Genomic DNA, 24,948 nt, shown 5'->3' on the forward strand with positions numbered 1-24,948 from the left:
AACGAAGCCCCGGTTGAGAAAGGCCGGTCTAAAATCATAAGAGGACAAATCCAGCGAAGACGTGGAAACAAACGAACATTTTGTCTCTGAGAAACTCCAGAGATAAACAGTGTAGATGCTTTAATACCCATGTATGTTCATAAAAGTCTGTTCATTTATTTAAGCAGGGAGGGAAAGAAGAAGTAGTCTTTATGGGCAATGTTTCAGCACTGGTGTGGTGCCAGGAAAAGTGTAAAAAAAAAAAAAAGTTTAAAAACCTTTTACACAAGTCACCACCTCAAGTGCCATCAATGCTAAATGTTACACATCTGAAAGAGCACGCCACACTTCACTCAACCGGATGTGACGCAACCGCTCACCAAGACTGGCGTTTCGCTCCTAATAAGGCATGAGGAACTGAGAAGTCCAAGGAGGTGAGCTCATCACCGAAAAGCCGACACAGGGAGGCATTTCGAGAAGGTAGTTTTTTGGTTTTTTACTCACTCGGGTGGACCTGAGAAAAGGTGGAGAAAAGCACCTGAAAACGCCTTTAGTGTGGGTGTCATGGCGCACCTGGTCTCCAGGTGGCTATCTAACCAGGTTCCTCTGAATCAAAACAGGCTGAAAAGTTTAATCAGCAACCACAAGTTCAAGAGTCTCACTTTTTATATTAAAAGATGTTCATGATGAGCTACAAGCTAACATGGTTATCTGGATACAATAACTAGCATTATAAAAAATAAAAAAAAAAAGTAGCCCATTCTCTCTCTCTGTGTGTGTTTTTCCTTCTTTTTCGATGCATTAATGTGTTTTAAAAAGACAGAGAAGCTCACTTTTCATTGCATTTACTTTAGAACTATTTATAAATAAATTAAAACAATATTTTTCTTTCCCCAGGCAGGATCCTGCCTCGAGCATGCCTCTGAAGGGTGTGTGAACTGAAATCCAGCTGTTCCATGCTGTGTATGATGAACCAAACCCCTTCCTGCTCCTCCAGGTGAACATTTCAGAGAAGAAAAAGGAAAGGCTGAAGCTGAGGGAGGGTTTACCTGCTCTCTGGCGCGCTTGTCCTCCTCGACCTGCCGCTGTAAAATCTCGGCTCTTTCTTCTGCCTCATCAGCTTGCTGCTGCAAAACTTTAATCTTTCTCTTTACAGCGTCGATGCTGCTTCCTCCGGCCATTCTTTTCCTTGAAAGAGAAGTAGTGTGAGCAAGGGATCGAGCTTGTCTCCTCCTGAGCCTTTGTGCACAGAGTGGTGTGTGTTGGGGAGGGCTGGAGGAACAAACCAACGCCCCGCCAACGAGTCAACTTGGAGCACTCGAGGACAAGCCAGAACGAGATGAGACGAGACCCTTTCGGCTGCTGGAGAGGATATGCTTCCAAACGCGAGCTTTTATAAACAGGCAGCGCACAAAGTTGTGTTTCTTCTCAGTAGGACGTGGCAAGTTATCCAAATTCGCAGACTTCCGGGTTTTGACCCTACTTAATTATTTATTTTTTTTAAATAAAGACTTCACTTCACTGCCCCTCCCCTTAAATCTGTCCTGTGCTTAGTTTCAGACTGCCTCCTCAACTCTTCTTCTTCTTCTTTCAACCCACTTCCGGTTCTCTCTGAGCACTTTTGCGTGCTGATCCTGGATCAGATCAAAGTTGAACCACACGTGTCCAGGTAAATGACGTCATGCCTTTCTTGTACAGGAAGGGACAGAGCAGGCTGTACTTCCTGAGGAGGCTGCGGTCCTTTAACATCTGCAGGAAACTCCTGTGGATGTTCTATCAGTCTGTGGTCGCCAGTGTCCTGTTTTAGGGGGGCAGCACATCCAAGAAGGACACATCCAGGCGGGATGGCTCTGTGGTGACGATGGACAAACTACTGGACATCATGGACGATGCCAGTCACCCTCTGCACACCGTCATGAGCAACCAGAGGAGCCTGTTCAATGACAGAATGCTCCTTCTCAAGTGCAGGACAAACAGACTCAAAAACTCCTTTGTCCCTCACGCCATCACTGTACAACTCCTCTCTGGGGGGGAGGACACAGGACGGGAAGGAGCAGTAGCCTCTCTTCCCCATATCTTATTCTTTTATATTTGTCTCATCTCATCCCATTATCTCTAGCCGCTTTATCCTGTTCTACAGGGTCGCAGGCGAGCTGGAGCCTATCCCAGCTGACTACGGGCGAAAGGCGGGGTACACCCTGGACACGTCGCCAGGTCATCACAGGGCTGACACATAGACACAGACAACCATTCACACTCACATTCACACCTACGGTCAATTTAGAGTCACCAGTTAACCTAACCTGCATGTCTTTGGACTGTGGGGGAAACCGGAGCACCCGGAGGAAACCCACGCGGACACGGGGAGAACATGCAAACTCCGCACAGAAAGGCCCTCGCCAGCCACGGGGCTCGAACCCAGGACCTTCTTGCTGTGAGGCGACAGCGCTAACCACTACACCACCGTGCCGCCCTTTTTATATTTGTATATGTAAATATTTTAATTTATCTAGAAGTTTTTCTCTATTTCTTTTCTCTATTTATCTGTAATGATGCTGCTGGAATCTTAATTTCCCTGAGGGAACCCGCCCAAAGGGATCAATAAAGTTTTATCTAATCTAATCCTGTTCTACAGGGTCGCAGGCAAGCTGGAGCCCATCCCAGCTGACTACGGGGTACACCCTGGACAAGTCATCACAGGGCTGACACATAGACAACCATTCACATTCACACCTACGGTCAATTTAGAGTCACCAGTTAACCTAACCTGCATGTCCGGGAAACCGGAGCACCCAGAGGAAACCCACACAGACAACATGCAAACTCCGCACAGAAAGGCCCTCGTCGGCCGCTGGGCTCGAACCCGGACCTTCTTGCTGTGAGGCGACAGCGCTAACCACTACACCACCATGCTGCCCTCCTTTAGTATCAAATATATATATATTTTTTTCTATTATGAAAATCCTAAAAAGAAATCCCTGGAATATGTTGTAAATTTTTTTTATTTTGCAAACTAAATTTTTTGTTCCTAAACAAAAATGGCAAAAATTCCAACCCTCTTTCTCTCTGTTCTCCTTAGAAATGGAAGTGCTCTTTAAGTCTTTAAATATAGTTAAGAAAAACTCAAAAAATGACAGACTGTTGTGTCTTATTAGCACAGCATTGAATAGGTGATCTGCTAACTCTTTACATGATTGATTACTTGCATTCATTATATGTTTTTTTTTTTACTTCTTTCTGTTAATATCTGATGTCTATGTATTTCCTTTAAATGATTGGTTTTGTTGTATTGTATTGTGTTGTTCTAATAAAGCATTCAAAGAGGAAAAAAAAATTCCATTCCATTCCATTCCTGAAAATAAAGTGTCGGATTGTAATCCTACTACAGGATTATTCAACCCTGGCCTCATTGGTCTTGCTTTACATCTTTAAAGTACGTGTCTGTGAAGATTCTCAGTCATCCAGGTCATAGTAAACTGTGGGTGGTAAAAGAGAGCATGACATGTTTCCACGCACTTTGGGATGAGAGCCCTTAGACTGGTGCGGGAGTATGAAAAGAAAGCACAACTTTATTCATCACACACTTGTAAAATTTCCTCTGCATTTAACCCACCTGAAGCAGTGAACACACATACCCAGAGCAGTGGGCAGCCATGCTAACAGCACCCGGGGAGCAATAGGGAGTTAGGTACCTCGCTCAAGGGCACCCCAGCCCAAGGCCGTCCCATATTAACCTAACCACATGTCTCTGAACTGTGGGGGAAACCGGAGCACCCGGAGGAAACCCACGCAGACACGGGGAGAACATGCAAACGCCACACGGAAAGGCCCTTGCTGGCCGCTGGGTTCGAACCCAGAACATTCTTGCTGTGAGGCAACCGTGCTAGCCACCGTGCCACCCAAAATGAGAGGACTTCCAGAAAACCGGCAGACTACAGAAACCACCTGCGTTTCAACCTAAGGTGCCGACAATCCAACATTATCCCCACCAGCCTACGCCTGTATTCAACCGTCAGGCCAGGACTCTGCTGTCTATCTTCATCTTAAAGGTCCCATGGCATGAAATTTTCACTTTCTGAGGTTTTTTAACGTTAAAATGAGTTCCTCTGACCTTCTTAAGTCACCCCAGTGGCTAGAAATGTCATAATGTGTAAACCAAACTATGCTCATCCTTTGTCAACATTTGAGAATGGCGCATCAAAATGGCGCGTTGATAGGCTCTTCCCTTTACTACGTCAGCAAGGGAGATGATCCCCACGCCCCCCCTCTGGATTCTCACCCACTGTATGGATTGCCCGCCCAGCTCAAAAGTTGCCACCATAGATACGTCACTTCAATTTTGTAGTGAGGAGACCATAGAGGACACAACAACATGGCACCACCTAAGCGAGCGAAACATGGAAATTGCGCTGTACATGGATGTGACAACACAGAAAGGAGTCTGTTTTTACTGCCGACGGGAGAGCCCCTGAAGACGCAGTGGCTTAATTTTATTTACTCCAATAATACGCCGTCGAGTCTACCTAAGACGGTGTATTTTGTCGGAAGCATTTTCCTGATGAATGTTTCCACAACTTGGGACAGTACAGGGCAGGTTTTGCACATCAACTGTCACTGAAGCCTGGGTCCGTACCAAGCATCCCTGCCGCATCAGCAATAAACACAGAACAAGTAAGTGTATAACTGTTAAGTCATTTTGCCGTGTTTTAAAATCGGTGCGTTAGCCTTGCAATGGCTACATTAGCTGTGCAGCTAACCGCTTCCTGCAGTTAGCCAGGTACTCTGCGCTACAAAACCAAAAAGCATGCAGCATGCTCTGTTAAACTGAGTTTAGTCTGGAAATTGACTGTAACTTATGAGCTTATGTTTGACTATTGCTCCGCAATGCATGTCTTTTGTTGGATAAGCGATATGTTGCTGTAGTTGCTGCTTCTATCCTCTTTGGTTATGGAGTGCGTGTTCAAGCCTAGGGTATTATACGTTCGTAAACTACCACTCCGAACACTCTCACTCTCTGTTCTCTGTGTCACGTTGAGTTTACGAAAGGAGTCTGAGGGGTCAAAAGCGAAAGCTTGGACTGTTGCTTGACCTGCTATTGCTACTGTTCACACACAGGTAGCATGCCTGCAGCTTGGTCAAGCCCCTCCCCCTCCCCCCATGGCCCGCCCCCACCCTCTACCCTTCCCCGCCTCCATGCTTCTCATTAGCAAAACGACGCACTGGGAAAAGGGCTGAAATGGGGCTTTCTCCCAGGAGGCTATATCTACGTGCCGAGGGTTCATTTCGAGAAAGGCTGCGGATATAACATCCGGAAACCTCCACGAGCCCGTTTAAAGCATCAACAAACCACCATGCCATGGGTCCTTTAACAACAAAGGACACTCATTTCAGGATTGCAACGTACGCATTTTAGCCAGAGAGGATCGTTGGTATGAGCGAGGAGCTGGAATGGCCATCACTGAACAGAGGTGGTGGTAGACATCATTTATCAGCCACCTACAATGCAGTCCTTGGCACACTTCCCAGACAACTGAATGCACACCAAAACCCAGCTGTTTTCAGTGACTCACAGGAGGACAGTGAGAACCAAAAATCCATTGATCACCCCAACGACTCTCTAGACCATTCACACCCAGCCCCCAGTGACCCACACCAGCAGGATGACTCAGTGACACCTTAGGATTGCTTTTCATCCGTGAGAGGATAAATACCTGATACTCCCTATTAGTCAGACAGAACTGAAGAAGCCTTTCAGATGAGAGGTGAAACGTCTTCAAGAATCTTCAAGCAAGTCCAGTTGCTCTCTTTTACCATCCATCTTTAAAGTACATATTCTGGACCAATTTGTTTTGTTTTTTTATATGAAAGTACAACCCTGATTCCAAAAAAGTTGGGACAAAGTACAAATTGTAAATAAAAACGGAATGCAATGATGTGGAAGTTTCAAAATTCCATATTTTATTCAGAATAGAACATAGACGACATATCAAATGTTTAAACTGAGAAAATGTATCATTTAAAGAGAAAAATTAGGTGATTTTAAATTTCATGACAACAACACATCTCAAAAAAGTTGGGACAAGGCCATGTTTCCCACTGTGAGACATCCCCTTTTCTCTTTACAACAGTCTGTAAACGTCTGGGGACTGAGGAGACAAGTTGCTCAAGTTTAGGGATAGGAATGTTAACCCATTCTTGTCTAATGTAGGATTCTAGTTGCTCAACTGTCTTAGGTCTTTTTTGTCGTATCTTCCATTTTATGATGCGCCAAATGTTTTCTATGGGTGAAAGATCTGGACTGCAGGCTGGCCAGTTCAGTACCCGGACCCTTCTTCTACACAGCCATGATGCTGTAATTGATGCAGTATGTGGTTTGGCATTGTCATGTTGGAAAATGCAAGGTCTTCCCTGAAAGAGATGCCATCTGGATGGGAGCATATGTTGCTCTAGAACCTGGATATACCTTTCAAAATTGATGGTGTCTTTCCAGATGTGTAAGCTGCCCATGCCACACGCACTAATGCAATCCCATACCATCAGAGATGCAGGCTTCTGAACTGAGCGCTGATAACAACTTGAGTCGTCCTTCTCCTCTTTAGTCCGAATGACACGGCGTCCCTGATTTCCATAAAGAACTTCAAATTTTGATTCGTCTGACCACAGAACAGTTTTCCACTTTGCCACAGTCCATTTTAAATGAGCCTTGGCCCAGAGAAGACGTCTGCGCTTCTGGATCATGTTTAGATACGGCTTCTTCTTTGAACTATAGAGTTTTAGCTGGCAACGGCGGATGGCACAGTGAATTGTGTTCACAGATAATGTTCTCTGGAAATATTCCTGAGCCCATTTTGTGATTTCCAATACAGAAGCATGCCTGTATGTGATGCAGTGCCGTCTAAGGGCCCGAAGATCACGGGCACCCAATATGGTTTTCCGGCCTTGACCCTTACGCACAGAGATTCTTCCAGATTCTCTGAATCTTTTGATGATATTATGCACTGTAGATGATGATATGTTCAAACTCTTTGCAATTTTACACTGTCGAACTCCTTTCTGATATTGCTCCACTATTTGTCGGCGCAGAATTAGGGGGATTGGTGATCCTCTTCCCATCTTTACTTCTGAGAGCCACTGCCACTCCAAGATGCTCTTTTTATACCCAGTCATGTTAATGACCTATTGCCAATTGACCTAATGAGTTGCAATTTGGTCCTCCAGCTGTTCCTTTTTTGTACCTTTAACTTTTCCAGCCTCTTATTGCTCCTGTCCCAACTTTTTTGAGATGTGTTGCTGTCATGAAATTTCAAATGAGCCAATATTTGGCATGAAATTTCAAAATGTCTCACTTTCGACATTTGATATGTTGTCTATGTTCTATTGTGAATACAATATCAGTTTTTGAGATATTCAAAAGTGATATTCGAAGTGCATTCTAAGTATTCGAGCTGCATTCTCTTTGAATTCTTAGACGTTCGAAACATATTCGGCGGCTATTCCAGGAGCGTTCTGACCTGAGGTGAATTCGTACAGCATTCGAGGCACCTTCCGACCAGACTTCGGGTGGTATTCGGGCAGCAATTGAACCGCACTTGTATGGCATTCGAAGTGCATTCTTAATATTCTTACTGCATTCTAACAGCATTCTCAGTATCCATACTGTGTTCCAACTACATTTGAACTGCATTCAAAGCTAATACACCCAGAATGTGCAATAATCGTTTGAGGCGAGGCATTCTTACAAAGCTGTTGGTCAGTTTGAAATTCCCACCTGAATGTGGCACGAATTTTGAAAAAATTTTCATTCCAGCTGGTTCTGCACGATTCCTGCTAATTCCAAATAAGGGTGACAGGGGCGGGGCAGCACGGTGGTGTAGTGGTTAGCGCTGTCGCCTCACAGCAAGAAGGTCCGGGTTCGAGCCCCGTGGCCGGCGAGGGCCTTTCTGTGCGGAGTTTGCATGTTCTCCCCGTGTCCGTGTGGGTTTCCTCCGGGTGCTCCGGTTTCCCCCACAGTCCAAAGACATGCAGGTTAGGTTAACTGGTGACTCTAAATTGACCGTAGGTGTGAATGTGAGTGTGAATGGTTAGGTTAACTGGTGACTCTAAATTGACCGTAGGTGTGAGTGTGAATGGTTGTCTGTGTCTATGTGTCAGCCCTGTGATGACCTGGCGACTTATCCAGGGTGTACCCCGCCTTTCGCCCGTAGTCAGCTGGGATAGGCTCCAGCTTGCCTGCGACCCTGTAGAACAGGATAAAGCGGCTACAGATAATGAGATGAGATGAGATGTGATGGGGGCCTTAATTAGGATGGCCTGGATCCACATACACATACACATCTCGATTTGCATCAAAATCTAATCAATTGTTCCTTGGCCCATGGCTCGGCTTTCCTCAAAATTTCATCAAATTCCGTTCACTACTTTCTGACTTACATTGTGAACAGCAGTTTAAAAAAAATCCCGGCTCTATGTCATTAAAGCTTTCGATTTCATAAAATCGATGAAATTTAGCTCGTTCTGAAATTTGGTCATTGTGATGAATGTTTATTTCTGTAATATCTCACAAAATATCAGGCCATTCTGTTGCTGGGAAGTTATTTAATTTGAAAGGATTAAAGCAAATAATGTGCATGAAATCACTCACTTTGCACAGTCAAGCAGACAGGAAGGGAAGTCCGTGTATGTGCGAGAGAGAGAGAGTGAGTGCGCATGCGCTGGTTTACTTTGAGCGTGCACTGACGGTTCCATCATTCTGTCGCTAAACGAACAGCTGATCACACCGAGGTGCTCGCTGACTGCCAGTATTTATTAGTTTGGTCCTGCGTTTCCTTTCCTTCGTATATAACATAACGTTTTTTCTTCTCGCTTTCTTTCCGTTACTGTAGTCGGTATTTCACGTTTCATTCGCCCACTCACATCCTCCATGTTTCAAATTTGTATCCCACAATGCCCTGCGCAAACGGGGAAAGCCCAACACGTCATGTGCGATGTAGTATCTTGTATTGGGTCATGGTGAAGCAGGAAAAAATAGCGGAGAATTTAGGGCCCCATGGCCTTAAATTCATTAATTGTTTTTGTTTTTTTAAACTAATAAAATTGGAAGTCTCTGATTCGAATTCAGTAGCTTTCAGTCCACGAAACAAAAATAATTAGGTGTCGGGGAAAATTCTTTTTATGACCTACTGTACATCTGAAAACTCTGAAAGGCAGTCTAGCTTTAATATGGATCCTGGATCCACACACATCCTGATTTGCATCAAAATCTAATCTAATCTAATCTAATCTAATCTAATCTAATCTAATCTTCCATGGCCCAGCTTTCCTTAAAATTTCATCAAATTCTGTTCACGACATTTTTGAGTTACGTTTGGCACTGACAAACAAACCGAGGCGAAAACATATAACCTCCTCCAACAAAGTCGACACAGTGTCCTCAGCAGTAAGAACACTACACCTGAACATTGCGCCACTCTGCCTTTCGTTCTTTCTTGCAAAATGAAACAGGATGCTGAAACAGACTGACACCCTCACAGGTAGGCTAGTTACCACCTGCAATTAGTCTTGTAATGCTTGAAGACTCATCCTCACTACTCTATGTGTCACTCCTGCAATATCCTTCTTGCTTAATCCACATTCTTAGGATAGGAGTACCCAGTTACCATGGAGGAAACAATGATTCCGGAATGATTAGATATTTAAGTATACCTATAAAATCAGTTGTGTTAATTTTGTTGCTCAATACGTGTGGGTTTAACCCTTTGATGCAAAACATATGCACACCCCTTCTAATGCACAACATGGGTCAAAAATGACCCGCATTCATTTTCCAGGTTATTTCATGCTGACTGAGTTTTTCTTTGCTCTATCTTTTGAAATCAATTTATTTTATGATTGAATAGTCCAAGTATTCTTTAAATATCTTGTTTTTAATTACCACAAATCATTAATTTAATTTTTTCTTTCCTACTTTATGAACAAAAATACTTTTTATGTTACTACACACGGGTCATCCAAGTGTGATTTAAAATTAAATGTCTTAATACTATAATAATAATTTGTTTCAAGTAATTACTTTAGCAGTGAATGGGGCCAGTTATTTATTTATTAACTATGTAGTTAGCTAAGCCAACTACAATAAAATTAGCTAACTAAAGTAGAATATGTCAACAGCTCGGTAGCTAATAGTAATTGCTTGTAACTTTCTGACAAGTAATCTACTCACTCTCAAGGGAACCTAAACATAATCCATTTTTTTCTAAGGTAATGTTAGAACAATTGAAAAACATTACTTACATGTACAACCCCGATTCCAAAAAAGTTGGGACAAAGTACAAATTGTAAATAAAAATGGAATGCAATGATGTGGAAGTTTAAAAATTCCATATTTTATTCAGAATAGAACATAGATGACATATCAAATGTTTAAACTGAGAAAATGTATCATTTAAAGAGAAAAATTAGGTGATTTTAAATTTCATGACAAGAACACATCTCAAAAAAGTTGGGACAAGGCCATGTTTCCCACTGTGAGACATCCCCTTTTCTCTTTACAACAGTCTGTAAACATCTGGGGACTGGAGACAAGTTGCTCAAGTTTAGGGATAGGAATGTTAACCCATTCTTGGCTAATGTAGGATTCTAGTTGCTCAACTGTCTTAGGTCTTTTCTGTCGTATCTTCTGTTTTATGATGCGCCAAATGTTTTCTATGGGTGAAAGATCTGGACTGCAGGCTGGCCAGTTCAGTACCCGGACCCTTCTTCTACGCAGCCATGATGCTGTAATTGATGCAGTATGTGGTTTGGCATTGTCATGTTGGAAAATGCAAGGTCTTCCCTGAAAGAGACGTCGTCTGGATGGGAGCATATGTTGCTCTAGAACCTGGATATACCTTTCAGCATTGATGGTGTCTTTCCAGATGTGTAAGCTGCCCATGCCCCACGCACTAATGCAACCCCATACCATCAGAGATGCAGGCTTCTGAACTGAGCGCTGATAACAACTTGGGTCGTCCTTCTCCTCTTTAGTCCGAATGACACGGCGTCCCTGATTTCCATAAAGAACTTCAAATTTTGATTCGTCTGACCACAGAACAGTTTTCCACTTTGCCACAGTCCATTTTAAATGAGCCTTGGCCCAGAGAAGACGTCTGCGCTTCTGGATCATGTTTAGATATGGCTTCTTCTTTGAACTACAGAGTTTTAGCTGGCAACGGCGGATGGCACGGTGAATTGTGTTCACAGATAATGTTCTCTGGAAATATTCCTGAGCCCATTTTGTGATTTCCAATACAGAAGCATGCCTGTATGTGATGCAGTGCCGTCTAAGGGCCCGAAGATCACGGGCACCCAGTATGGTTTTCCGGCCTTGACCCTTACGCACAGAGATTCTTACAGATTCTCTGAATCTTTTGATGATATTATGCACTGTAGATGATATGTTCAAACTCTTTGCAATTTTACACTGTCGAACTCCTTTCTGATATTGCTCCACTATTTGTCGGCGCAGAATTAGGGGGATTGGTGATCCTCTTCCCATCTTTACTTCTGAGAGCTGCTGCCACTCCAAGATGCTCTTTTTATACCCAGTCATGTTAATGACCTATTGCCAATTGACCTAATGAGTTGCAATTTGGTTCCTTTTTTGTACCTTTAACTTTTCCAGCCTCTTATTGCCCCTGTCCCAACTTTTTTGAGATGTGTTGCTGTCATGAAATTTCAAATGAGCCCATATTTGGCATGAAATTTCAAAATGTCTCACTTTCGACATTTGATATGTTGTCTATGTTCTATTGTGAATACAATATCAGTTTTTGAGATTTGTAAATTATTCCATTCCATTTTTATTTACAATTTGTACTTTGTCCCAACTTTTTTGGAATCGGGGTTGTATTAGATGGGCAAAGGGCGCTGTGCTGAGCTGTGAAATGTCTGACACAAGCACAATTCACAGTTCCCACCAAACGCTGTAGTAAATGCATGCGGGTCGGTTCTGACCCATGTGCGTAAACTTGATGTAGAATTACAAAAGCTGTGCTTGTTCATAACTTAAGAAAGGAAAAATAAAAATGATGATTCACGATTGTCTGTCAGCAGTGCACAGTATACAGCCAAAAGTACTTAGACCATCACACCCATATGTGTTCCTTCCCCAACCTGTTGGAATCACACACTTGGATAGACTGTTTTTGTATGCTGTAGCATTAAAATTCCTCTTCACTGGAACTAAAGGGTCAAACCCAAACCTGTTCCAGCATGACAATACCCCTGTGCACAAAGCGAGCTCCATGAAGACGTGGTGTGTTAAGGTCGGAGTGGAAGAACTCGAGTGTCCTGTACAGAGTCCTGAACTCAACTGCAACCAAACACCTTTTGGATGAATCGAAACCCAGGCCTCCTCACCCAACATCAGTGCCTGAACTCATGAATGCTCTTGTAGCTGAATCCCTACAGCCATGCCCCAAAATCTAGTGGAAAGCCTTCCCAGAAGACTCGAGGTTATTATAACAGCTAAGGAGGACGAAATCCTGAATGGCATGTTAAAAAAAAAGTACATGAATGTGATGCTCAGGTGTCCACAAACTTTTGGCCTCCCAGTATAGCTACAAACCAAATGAAACCTTCTCATCTCATCTCATTATCTCTAGCCGCTTTATCCTTCTACAGGGTCGCAGGCAAGCTGGAGCCTATCCCAGCTGACTACAGGCGAAAGGCGGGGTACACCCTGGACAAGTCGCCAGGTCATCACAGGGCTGACACATAGACACAGACAACCATTCACACTCACACCTACGGTCAATTTAGAGTCACCAGTTAACCTAACCTGCATGTCTTTGGACTGTGGGGGAAACCGGAGCACCCGGAGGAAACCCACGCGGACACGGGGAGAACATGCAAACTCCGCACAGAAAGGCCCTCGCCGGCCCCGGGGCTCGAACCCAGGACCTTCTTGCTGTGAGGCGACAGCGCTAACCACTACACCACCGTGCCGCCCAAATGAAACCTTTTGTTTGCTAAAAGAAGTAGTGTGGGTTGTCCCCCCCCCCTTATTGGACTTACTTTCCTGCTGGATAACTCATCTCATCTCATTATCTCTAGCCGCTTTATCCTGTTCTACAGGGTCGCAGGCGAGCTGGAGCCTATCCCAGCTGACTACAGGTGAAAGGCGGGGTACACCCTGGACAAGTCGCCAGGTCATCACAGGGCTGACACATAGACACAGACAACCATTCACACTCACACCTACGGTCAATTTAGAGTCACCAGTTAACCTAACCTGCATGTCTTTGGACTGTGGGGGAAACCGGAGCACCCGGAGGAAACCCACGCGGACACGGGGAGAACATGCAAACTCCGCACAGAAAGGCCCTCGCCGGCCACAGGGCTCGAACCCGGACCTTCTTGCTGTGAGGCGACGGCGCTAACCACTACACCACCGTGCCGCCCCTGTTGGATAACTATAATTTAAAAAAAAATCTACTTGTCCTGGATACGACACCTTCTACACCAGTGTACAATATTTCAGGTTATAAGACACTTTATGCTTTCATATAACTTTATTCCATAACCGTGTAAGTCAGTACTAATTGGTATGTATAGGATTTGGCTTAGAAATGCTGCTCTGGCCTGAGCTTCCCAAAAGCATCGCAGTACAAAGATCATCGTTAAAGGAGAACTGAAGTCATTTTTAAACTTGCTTTATTTCTTAATTAACGTGTTTTTCAATTACGTTTTCGGTTTTAGTAACCTTACAGTATATCGTGACTCGTATTGGCAACTAATTGCAATTAAATATTATACTTATCGGCCTGGGGTGGCACGGTGGTGTAGTGGTTAGCGCTGTCGCCTCACAGCAAGAAGGTCCGGGTTCGAGCCCCGTGGCCGGCGAGGGCCTTTCTGTGTGGAGTTTGCATGTTCTCCCCGTGTCTGCGTGGGTTTCCTCCGGGTGCTCCGGTTTCCCCCACAGTCCAAAGACATGCAGGTTAGGTTAACTGGTGACTCTAAATTGAGCGTAGGTGTGAATGTGAGTGTGAATGGTTGTCTGTGTCTATGTGTCAGCCCTGTGATGACCTGGCGACTTGTCCAGGGTGTACCCCGCCTTTCGCCCGTAGTCAGCTGGGATAAGCTCCAGCTTGCCTGCGACCCTGTAGAAGGATAAAGCGGCTAGAGATAATGAGATGAGATGAGATGAGACTTATCGGCCTGGGGCGGCACGGTGGTGTAGTGGTTAGCGCTGTCGCCTCACAGCAAGAAGGTCCGGGTTCGAGCCCCGTGGCCGGCGAGGGCCTTTCTGTGTGGAGTTTGCATGTTCTCCCCGTGTCTGCGTGGGTTTCCTCCGGGTGCTCCGGTTTCCCCCACAGTCCAAAGACATGCAGGTTAGGTTAACTGGTGACTCTAAACTGACCGTAGGTGTGAATGTGAGTGTGAATGGTTGTCTGTGTCTATGTGTCAGCCCTGTGATGACCTGGCGACTTGTCCAGGGTGTACCCCGCCTTTCGCCTGTAGTCAGCTGGGATAGGCTCCAGCTTGCCTGCGACCCTGTAGAACAGGATAAAGCAGCTAGAGATAATGAGATGAGACTTATCGGCCTATTCGGTTTGTAGCCGTGTTGAATTTAGTTCGTTTGGTCCACGGCAGGCGTCGCTTATCTGCACGACTTGTGTGAGACTTCGAAACGTGAAGTGTCAGCCAGGTGTCAGTGCCGTCATTTTGAAAACTCTTTTCCAAACGAAATATTGCACGAAAACGAGTTTAAATGTCGAAACTTTCCTGATTGCTATCAAAACAAACACAACTTCCGGCTTCATGACATCAGCATTCGAAAGAGGGCGCGCCTGTCTTTTGACAACATCGGCAGATGTCGGTCACTTTGATTTCCGCTGTACGTTTTACTTCCGTCCTACGATGTCTCGCACAGGTTTCAACGAATCTCGTTTACGGCCGTTGCTTTGACATATGGACTGATATATTACAGAGCATATGTCAAACACTCATAACTTGCTATAGCAGCGACAAAATAGCGATCAAAAATGCATTCCTATATTTAATAAAATGAAAAATAGAATTTTTGATAATAAAAAATTTGCCTTTAGTTCTCCTTTAAATGGTAGAGCGAGCAGCATAGTGAATGCTCTCTCTCCTAGTTAAGATGCTCTTAGCATTAAGAGGCTTTTGGGAAACCCACCCCAATTTGGTTATTTCTGTGGGGGTGGCACGGTGGTGTAGTGGTTAGCACTGTTGCCTTACAACAAGAAGGTTCTAGGTTTGAGTCCAGTAGCCGACGTGTATGGAGTTTGCATGTTCTCCCCGTGTCTGTGTGGGTTTCCTCTGGGTGCTCCGGTTTCCCCCACAATCCAAAGACATGCAGTTAGGTTAACCTGGGACGGCCTTAGGCTGAGGTGCCCTTGAGCGAGGCACCTAACCCCCAACTGCTCCCTGGGCGCTGTTAGCATGGCTGCCCACTGCTCTGGGTATGTGTGTGTGTTCACTGCTTCAGATGGGTTAAATACAGAGAGGATTTCACAAGTGTACGTGTGATGAATAAAGTTCTTCTTCTTTTTCTGTACTTTTTTTTGTAGACTAACTGGGTCACAGTTTAATTTCTGGTGGCTATAAAAAGCACATCAATGATGATAGGAAGTATGGGAAAAAATGTTTTATGTGAAACCCATTAGTCATTCTATTATGTTGCCTTCCTTCTCTGGATTTAGTTCTTCTTCTTCTTTTACATATATAAACCCCTGGACCAGAAATTCTGAACATATTAAATCTTAAATACATTTATAACGAAGGTCCATCTTTCCCAACAGTTTTGAAGTCTGCTCTACATTATGCCTCACATTAGACACAGTACCATATAGGATGAGAACGCTTCCAAACCCTGGGGTTAAAACTTCCCAATGCGAGCAGGCATCGCACAGCAACACAAGATGGCCTGAGTTTTTCATACAGACTCCTAGACACAGCGGAAAACAACAAGATCAAGAACGATGGGTTCTGTGATTGTACTGCGTAGCAGTAAGAGGTGAGAATCATTAACAGTTATTCCACGAAATCGAGTCGTACATGAGCTGATACCCAATGAGGCGCGTAGCACCGAGTTGTCTATAAGCGATGTACGACGAGATTGAGTGGAATAACTGTTTTATTCTCTCCACATTCACTGGATTTTGAGAAACGAAGCATTTTTATTTTTTGCCAAGTCGATAAATAAAAACTTTATACAAAACGTCCGACAAAACCATTTCCGGTTAACAAACTGGTGAAATGACAGGAGCAATTTGTGAAAAACGCGATAATAATAATAATAATAATAATAATAATAATAAGTCTTCAAAAATAAAAAAGATGCATTCTTACCATCAAATATTATTCCATATTATGGTTTTTTTTGGTAATTTTTTAAATTTTGGGGGGTTTTGTTTTCAAGTCGTTTTTATTTTGTCCTCGGTTGGTTCATCAACATGTTCCATCCGCCAATTTATTTCTCTCTACTCACAGTATATGAGCTCACAGCCTAGTAGTAAAGTAGCCAATTGGAGCATGTGATCGCTCATATCCAGTGACCTGTAGTTAGAATAATTAAATAATATTGGCTGGCTTTGAGTGCTATATCAGATATATTCCATTCAGCTAGCATGATGCTGAATGAGTCAAAGACGAGAAGCTGAAAGGAATATTCAGCAGCAGCGTTGGCGAAGGCCAATGCGAGCTTACCCGCAACTCGATGCTGTTAGCACAGCAGTCCAGTTACCTTCTAGCCGGTGTAGTGCTAGCGCAGGCTAATGCTAGTGCAGTCAAGCCAAATATTATTATTATCTCATCTCATCTCATTATCTCTAGCCGCTTTATCCTGTTCTACAGGGTCGCAGGCAAGCTGGAGCCTATCCCAGCTGACTACGGGCGAAAGGCGGGGTACACCCTGGACAAGTCGCCAGGTCATCACAGGGCTGACACATAGACACAGACAACCATTCACACTCACATTCACACCTATGGTCAATTTAGAGTCACCAGTTAACCTAACCTGCATGTCTTTGGACTGTGGGGGAAACCGGAGCACCCGGAGGAAATCCACGCGGACACGGGGAGAACATGCAAACTCCACACAGAAAGGCCCTCGCCGGCCACGGGGCTCGAACCCGGGCCTTCTTGCTGTGAGGTGACAGCGCTAACCACTACACCACCGTGCCGCCCCATTATTATTATTATTATTTTCCCTGTGTAATGTACTTATTTACTTTTAAAATCAACATCGACAACTACACACAACAGAACCACCTGGCAGCTAAAATTCTCTCAAAATCTTCTGCTTTTAACCAAGCAAACCTCGCAGTCATGCTTGTTTACAACCAGTCACTCGCTAGCATGGAAGTTTTACATCTCCGACGTGTCTCTTTTCCAGTTTTTCGATGTCCATTGGTCTGTTTTTCTCTTCTAAATATACGTGAAAAATATATAATGAAGTTTTGGTAGCCTTTCGGGTGTTCAGCATGTCTTTAATTTCCAGTTTATTTATTTAGTGCTTAAATCTAGCACTGGATTCGCCTCGTCTTCTCTCTTACCCTGCTGACAAAGAAATGATTGTGCACATGCACACCAAAAAAGTTTTGTCATTGGATCTTTGCATGAGTTCTGACATGTGGTGTCGTGTTGTCTTGATAACGTGCAATATTTATAACTATACTGGACGCTCATTCTCCATTGGGGAGAGTGGCGTAATATACAGAGGTATGATAACAATATTGCATGCCATCGATAAACCCACTAGAAGGGAATAGAACACGTGTTTTTATTCCATGGAAAAAGTGGCCCGGATGTATAATAATATCTGATTTTCATGCAGACTGGAATAACAGCACATTCATTCATTCATCTTTAATAGCTGTTTTATCCTGGCCAGGGCTGCAGTGAATCCAGCGTCAGTCCAAGTAACACTAGGTGTATGACAGAAGAATTCAGCCCGGTTGGGATGCCAGTTTATTGCGCACACACAATCACACACTCATTAACATATAAGGGCAATTTATGTTCGCCAGTCCATCTACTGGCATGAGCCGATGTTTTCCACTGCACCACCGTGCCACCTCTAACAACAGGCTGTGCCACTTTAAATGAGATACAATAAAAAAAGCAACCCTGAAGTTGTGGTAGTGGAAAATGTTAGGCCTTGACATAGTTATCATATCCTGTTGCTCCTTCCTGTTCCCTATCAATGTTTTCCAGTTGTCATTGTGTGATCCTGTAGAAGGTTGCACTACTATAACCACAACAGCAGATGGAGACAGAGTTCATGGCCAGATTTTACTTACCCAAGTGTACAGTTTTCACTGTTATCTTTTATGTTAATAATAAAGAAAGAGAAAGGTCACATCTGACAGTTAATGTGCTGTTTTATTCCTTCGTGTTGAGCTGTAATCTGAATACAGCCACTCACTTAATCGCAAACCTCCTCTGTGCTGCTGGTGGAATAATGCTATATGTCTTTTGACTCATTTTTTCATCTTTAGTAATGGCTTTATCCTGGTCATAGTCAGGGTTAATCCAGATCCTATCATGGAAATTCTGGGTACAAGGCATAAATACACCTTGGAAGGGACACCAGTCCAATCCAGGGAGTACATGCATAAACACACGCACTCCTTGCTGTATGTCTTTAGTTTATATCCATTGTGCTGTTATTTTAGTCCTGCGTATGACTTTAAACTGCAATTGATGGTGAGTCTCAGGTCCAGGAGGACTTGAGTATTGGGGAAAGTGGAGTTACCCCTTGCTCCCAGGTCTGCTCTGACCCAGAGTGGTAGCACCTGCCAGGGTTCCAGCTATGGGTTAAATAGTACATCACCAATAAGGCGCTGGCAGCAGGGCACTTTTCGATGCAACGTGGCAGATGAACGCAACAGGGTCAATGGCGCACTGTCAGATGGCATGCAGAAGAGCCACTCAAATGGCCAACGGATGGCATCACCTGGCAAGTCAGTTGTCACTGCAGGGCAACTTCTATACCGGTCAGGTCTGTGGCACTTTTGTGCACCACTTGGCATCAGGTCTGGAGGTCCAGAGAGACAACACGATGGGGAAATGACATCATTTGTCTTACCTTACTGTGCAAGGTGCTTCGTTAGGAGAGGAGAATAGTATGTGAGCGCTCACGAGGCCAGACATTTTCATGGTGGCTTGGCCAGGCCATTGGTGTCGCCGCTGCAGGTGACTCTGTCACTCTGGTGCGGGCCTCACGGCCCATCTGCATTTCTGCGCATCCTAATGAAGCAGTCATCATTGCTAGCAATGGCCAGCCAACAACGATGAGGATTGCGCTGTTATTTAGTATATTATTGCCATCATTCTCATTGAGAGTGATTTAGTTACCCATTGTACGTAGTGTGTTAATTGGATTTTGTTGTACTGGTCATTCTATGGGTGGCATGCTGGTGTAGTGGTTAGCGCTGTCGCCTCACAGCAAGAAGGTCCGGGTTCAAGCCCCGTGGCTGGCGAGGGCCTTTCTGTGCGGAGTTTGCATGTTGTCCGAGTGGGTTTCCTCCAGGTGCTCCGGTTTCCCCCACAATCCAAAGACATGCAGGTTAGGTTAACTGGTGACTCTAAATTGACCATGAGTGTGAATGGTTGTCTGTGTCTAGTGTCAGCCCTGTGATGACCTGGTGACTTGTCCAGGGTGTACCCTGCCTTTCGCCCGTAGTCAGCTGGGATAGGCTCCAGCTTGCCTGCGACCCTGTAGAACAGGATAAAGCGGCTAGAGATAATGAGATGAGATGGTCATTCTATCAGAACTTTAAGGAAGCATTCTCTATAATTCTACTTCATGATAAATTGCGATGATGTGCATTACTACAACCACACCAGTAGATGGTGATTGAAATCAAGGCCAGAGTTTATGGCTAGTTTTGATTTGCCCAAAATGGCAGTCCTGTCCGAAGCTACATTTTATGCTCTAGTCAGTTTTTTTACCCGCTAGACAGCAGGTGTTAAGAATTGTTGATCCGAGATGCAAGTCCATAATAGGACACCACGCACACATTCACACACTCGTTCACACTTTACGGGCAATTTAGCAGAGCCGGTCCGCCTAGCAGCATGTTTTTGGGAAGACACTGGAGAACTGTGCACCACTCAGAATGTACACTTTTGTCACTGCACTCAAGTTCAATTCAAATTCGAGTCTGACCACATTTTCCAATGGCCTTTCAAAGTGCAACTAATGTAATTAATTGTTATGTGGGTAACAAGAAATAACAAAACCCTGGCGTGCCTTAAAAACAAACCTTTATTACCTGGTTACTATGTGGAAAGGAAGAGACAGGTGCATGACTGTGAAGAGATGCTGTGAAAATCTGAGAAGATTTGAACATCTTTTTCTGTATACACTATATGGCCAAAAGTTTGTGAACATTTGACCCATATGTGGTTCTTCCCCAAAGTGTTGCCAGAATGTTGGAAGAACACACTTGTATGTAATGTTGTTGTATTCTGTAGGATTCCAATTTCCCTTCACTAGAACTAAGGCTACATCCACACGACAATGGCAACGAGATTTTTTTTTTTTCAATATCGCGTCCACATGGGCAACGGATCAGTTAAATTTCGGGTCCATATGGCAACGCAACGCTTGCTGAAAATGATGCAATACACATGCCACACCTCTAGGTGCGCTGTAAGACGGTCCCATCGGAGACACCAGAACAATAGAAGAAGAAGTACACGCATGCGCATAAACCCCTTCTTCTGTAGCATTAGCCACATTAGCTTCCGCAGTGTTTGGACTAAAGACTCTGCCCTAAGGGTTATTCTCTCTCTCTCTCTCTCTCTCTCTCTCTCTCTCACTTTGCACCATTACACAATAAATATTCACAGTGAAAATATTTTGTAAGCGCGTTTCATGAACCAAGTTATAGGATTTGTTGACAACTCGCATCGAGTTCGTTACACTTCTACCCAGCGTGAAGCACTGACAGTCATGTGGTTGTGACATCATCGTAAACAAATCCGTTCTACTCATCCAGACGACTTCGCAACGGTGCCGTTGCCATATTTTTCCACTCTGGGACCCGTTCTCAAAAGATTTCGTTTTGGGGCACCCAAAACGCCGGTGCCGTGTGGACGCCAGGCCAAAACGATAAACAATTTTATCAGATTCACCTGAATCCGTTGCCGTGTGGACAGGGCCTAAGAGGCCCAAACCTGTTCCAGCATGACAATGCCCCTGTGCACAAAGCGAGCTCCATGATGTGTTGTTATTCAAAAGCATGGGGGTGGAAATGTTATGGTTTGGTGTTGCTTCACTGCCTCAGAGATTTGGGAAGCTTGCATTCATTGATTCAACTATTCAAAGAGTGCTTGAAGATAATGTGAGGAATGGCTAGAAATGGAGGGTTGTGGAATGGCCTCGTCAAAGCCTTTATTTGAACCCCATTGAAATGTTGTGGGGAAATTTGAAAAGGGCAGGACATGCAAGGAAACCCTCAAACGCCTTGCAACTGAAGGAATTTTTCATGGAAGAGTGGTCAAAAAGTTTTAGCAAGCTGATGTCAGAGACTGGTGGACAATTATGCAAAATGCCTACAGAAGCCAAGGGTGTGTGTACTTTTTCCACAGAAGTATATCTATTAATATTTTTGTTGAATAAATGATTGAAAGAGCTAATTTTCCTTGTTGTTTTGTTCATCACCTTTATCTGTCGGCACTGTATCAGAAGTCTTTGTTTTTATATAATATAGGGCGGCATGGTGGTGTAATGGTTAGCACTGTCGCCTTACAGCAAGAAGGTCCTGGGATCAAGCCCAGCGGCCGGCGAGGGCCTTTCTGTGCGGAGTTTGCATGCTCTCCCCGTGTCCGCGTGGGTTTCCTCCGGGTGCTCCGGTTTCCCCCACAGCCCAAAGACATGCAGGTTAGGTTAACTGGTGACTCTAAATTGGCCGTAGGTGTGAATGTGAGTGTGAATGGTTGTCTGTGTCTATGTGTCAGCCCTGTGATGACCTGGCGACTTGTCCAGGGTGTACCCCGCCTCTCGCCCATAGTCAGCTGGGATAAGCTCCAGCTTGCTTGCTGTCCCTGTAGGACAGAATAAGCGGCTACAGATAATGTGTGTGTGTGTGTGTGTGTGTGTGTGTATATGTGTGTGTGTGTGTGTGTGTATATATATATATATATATATATATGTGTGTGTGTGTACACACACACATGGCTGTTACAAAGAGGAAATATCTATAGAAACAACAATCCTCCAAGTGACATTCATGTGACAATAACAACAGGAACTTGAGAAGCTTGAGAAGTATCAAGGGCTGAAAGAAGAGCTAGAAAAGATGTGGAAGATGAAGACAACAGTGGTCCCTGTGGTGATTGGAGCCCTCGGTGCAGTGACCCTCAAACTGGGAGAGTTGCTCCAACAGGTCCCAGGAACAACATCTGAGATCTTTGTCCAGAAAAGCACAGTCCTAGGAACAGCTAAGATACTGTGCAGGACCCTCAAACTGCCAGGCCTCTGGTAGAGGACCTGAGCTTGAGGGGGGGAAAAGACTGCCCGAAGGAGGGGCAAGTGGGGAATTTATATATATAAAACAAGTTGAAGCCAGAGAGTCAGTTACTTTATGTCCAGCTGAACAAATAGATTGATCTTTGTGGATTTAGGGAAGCTGTTTGTCCAAGCATAAGCTGTGACTCGAATTACGCCGTCCTTCACCTCTCACATTCTGGCTATACAGTATATACTGGCTGCCAGTGACTCAGAGCTCTATTTAAACCAGCTTTCTTCATGGGGGGTGAGCAGGACATGTGGCACAAGCTGTCTGTCAGCTTCTTTGTGCATGGCGACAAGCAACATTTTATGTGCCTGATAGCTCTTGGAAACTGTCTTATGTTGCATACCACTATTAAAACTATTGATTTTCTAATGGCAGAGGATAAGGGCTTGGGTTCAAGGTTGAGTTTTAAATGGGAATCGAATTGAAGTGATGGCTGTAGTAGTGGCAACACACATGCCGACTCCAGTGGGAGCATAACTTTTGGTCCTAGTTGATTTTTTTAGATCAGCGAACGCCATAAAGCTTCCTCGGCTGACCCTGAACAGTGTGTCGCTGTCTCTGAATGAGAACAATGAGTTCTCCCTCACGCAAGCCAGTGTACAGCTGATATTAAGAGGAAATATCTCAGTTCCGCAGGACCTCCAGCTCATAAATACAGTATGTACTCATTTTCATTCTTACAGTACATACAGTAGTCATCATTTTTCTTCCCAAACACTCCTAGAGTGAATGCAACTGTTAGAATTCCATAGAAACTGCATACAAAACACATATAAACACACACACATCTAGTTCAAAACCCCTTGCATTCACTCCATGCATAACTTGAAGGCCAGATATTATGACAACAGGTGGACCTGCTATATCCAGACCTTTGACGGAACAGTTAATCATGAGGGTGGGAACAAAGAAAAGGACAAAAGAAAGACAGGGACAATTTAACGTGACTGCTGTAACTAATTTTAACACTACACCACTACTTAAAACATGATCATCGTGAAAGAGTTCATTAACACAGTACTGTAAGGAAAGCAAATGTACATTCGATTAGCAAGTTAAATTTAAATGGTGACCTTAAATTTAAGACTACACTTGAAAGGCAAACACTGGTCCTTGGTGAAAAGCGATTTGATAAATCTGACTAATTATTATATATACGGGCCACTTTTTCCATGGAATAAAAACATGGATTCTATTCCCTTCTAGTGGGTTTATTGATGGCATGCAATATTGTTATCATATCGCTTATCCTCCGTGTATTACGCCACTCTCCCCAATGGAGAATGAGCGTGCAGTATTGTTATAATATTGCACGTTGTCAAGACAACATGACATCACATATCGGAGCTCATGCAAAGATCCAGTGATAAAACTTCTGCTGTGCATGCGCACAATCGTTTCTTTGTCGGCCGGGAGAGAGTGAGAAGACGAGGTTAATTCAGTGCTCGGTTTAAGCACTAAATAAATAAACTTAAACTAAGATATCTGTGAAGAAACTCAGTCGTCCAGGTACATAGTAATCTGTGGTTGGTTGAAGAGAGCAACTGGACTTACTTGACGATTCTAATCGTCAAGCAAGTCCAGTTGCTCTCTTCAACCAACCACAGATTACTATGTACCTGGACGACTGAGTTTCTTCACAGATAGGTTTCTATGCACTTTGGGATGAGATCCCTTCCACTGGTGTGGGAGTATGAGAGGACTTCCAGAAAACTGGCAGACATCTTAGCCAGAGAGGCTCGTTCATTTTTGTCAACCTGGAACAACCCTCATTGAACAGAGGTGGGTGTCTATGACATCTATCAGCCACCTACAATGCAGCCATCAGCATTCTGATTCGGATTCTATGATGATCCATGAGAGGATAAATACTGGATACTCCCTAGTAGTCAGACAGAACTGAGGATGCCTTTAGGATGAGAGGCGAAACGTTTTCAAGAATCGTCAAGCAAGTCCAGTTGCTCTCTTCAACCAACCACAGCTTAAACTAAGATGTACTGAACACCTGAAAGGCTACCAACACTTCATTATATATTCTTCACGCATATTTACGAGAGAAAAACAGACCAACAGACATCAAATAACTGGAAAAGAGACGTCGGAGATGTAAAACTTCTGTGCTAGCGAGTGACTGTGACAGTTTGTACACAAACATGGCCACGAGGTTTGCTTTGTTAAAAGCAGAAGATTTAAAGAGAGAGATGTGCTGAACACCCAAAAGGCTACCAAAACTTCCCTGGATATTCACGCATTTAATCTTCCGCATTAAATGTATGGAAAAACTAGAAAAGAGACATGTCGGAAATGTAAAACTTCCACGCTAGCGAGTGACTGACAGTTTGTTCACAAACATGGCCGCGAGGTTTGCTTCATTAAAAGCCGAAGATTTATCGAGAAAGACGCGCTGAGCACCAGAAAGGCTACCAAACTTCACTGG

At 44.1% G+C, this 24,948-nt stretch overlaps 1 protein-coding gene and 1 long non-coding RNA gene across 8 annotated transcripts in view; one reads left to right on the plus strand and one right to left on the minus strand.

Annotated features, from left to right (window-relative positions):
* tpm3 (tropomyosin 3) overlaps positions 1–24,948 on the minus strand; it is a 77,628-nt gene that overhangs the window by 50,080 nt on the left and 2,600 nt on the right. For 3 of the 7 annotated variants that reach the window (XM_060904897.1, XM_060904896.1, XM_060904895.1), the window contains exon 1: positions 1,029–1,517. The exons of the other annotated variants lie outside the window; for them this stretch is intronic. In XM_060904897.1, coding sequence (XP_060760880.1) covers positions 1,029–1,160 — 132 coding nt within the window. In that variant the 5' untranslated portion in view covers positions 1,161–1,517. Of the gene's footprint in view, positions 1–1,028; positions 1,518–24,948 lie in introns of those variants that run through there. 7 annotated transcript variants of the gene reach the window in all.
* On the plus strand, positions 240–1,488 carry LOC132870913 (uncharacterized). Its single transcript, XR_009651224.1, has 2 exons — positions 240–459; positions 877–1,488. It is a non-coding gene; the product is annotated as an uncharacterized LOC132870913 (long non-coding RNA).

Source organism: Neoarius graeffei, chromosome 22 (genome assembly GCF_027579695.1).
Source record: "Neoarius graeffei isolate fNeoGra1 chromosome 22, fNeoGra1.pri, whole genome shotgun sequence".
Taxonomy (NCBI): Eukaryota; Metazoa; Chordata; class Actinopteri; order Siluriformes; family Ariidae; genus Neoarius; species Neoarius graeffei.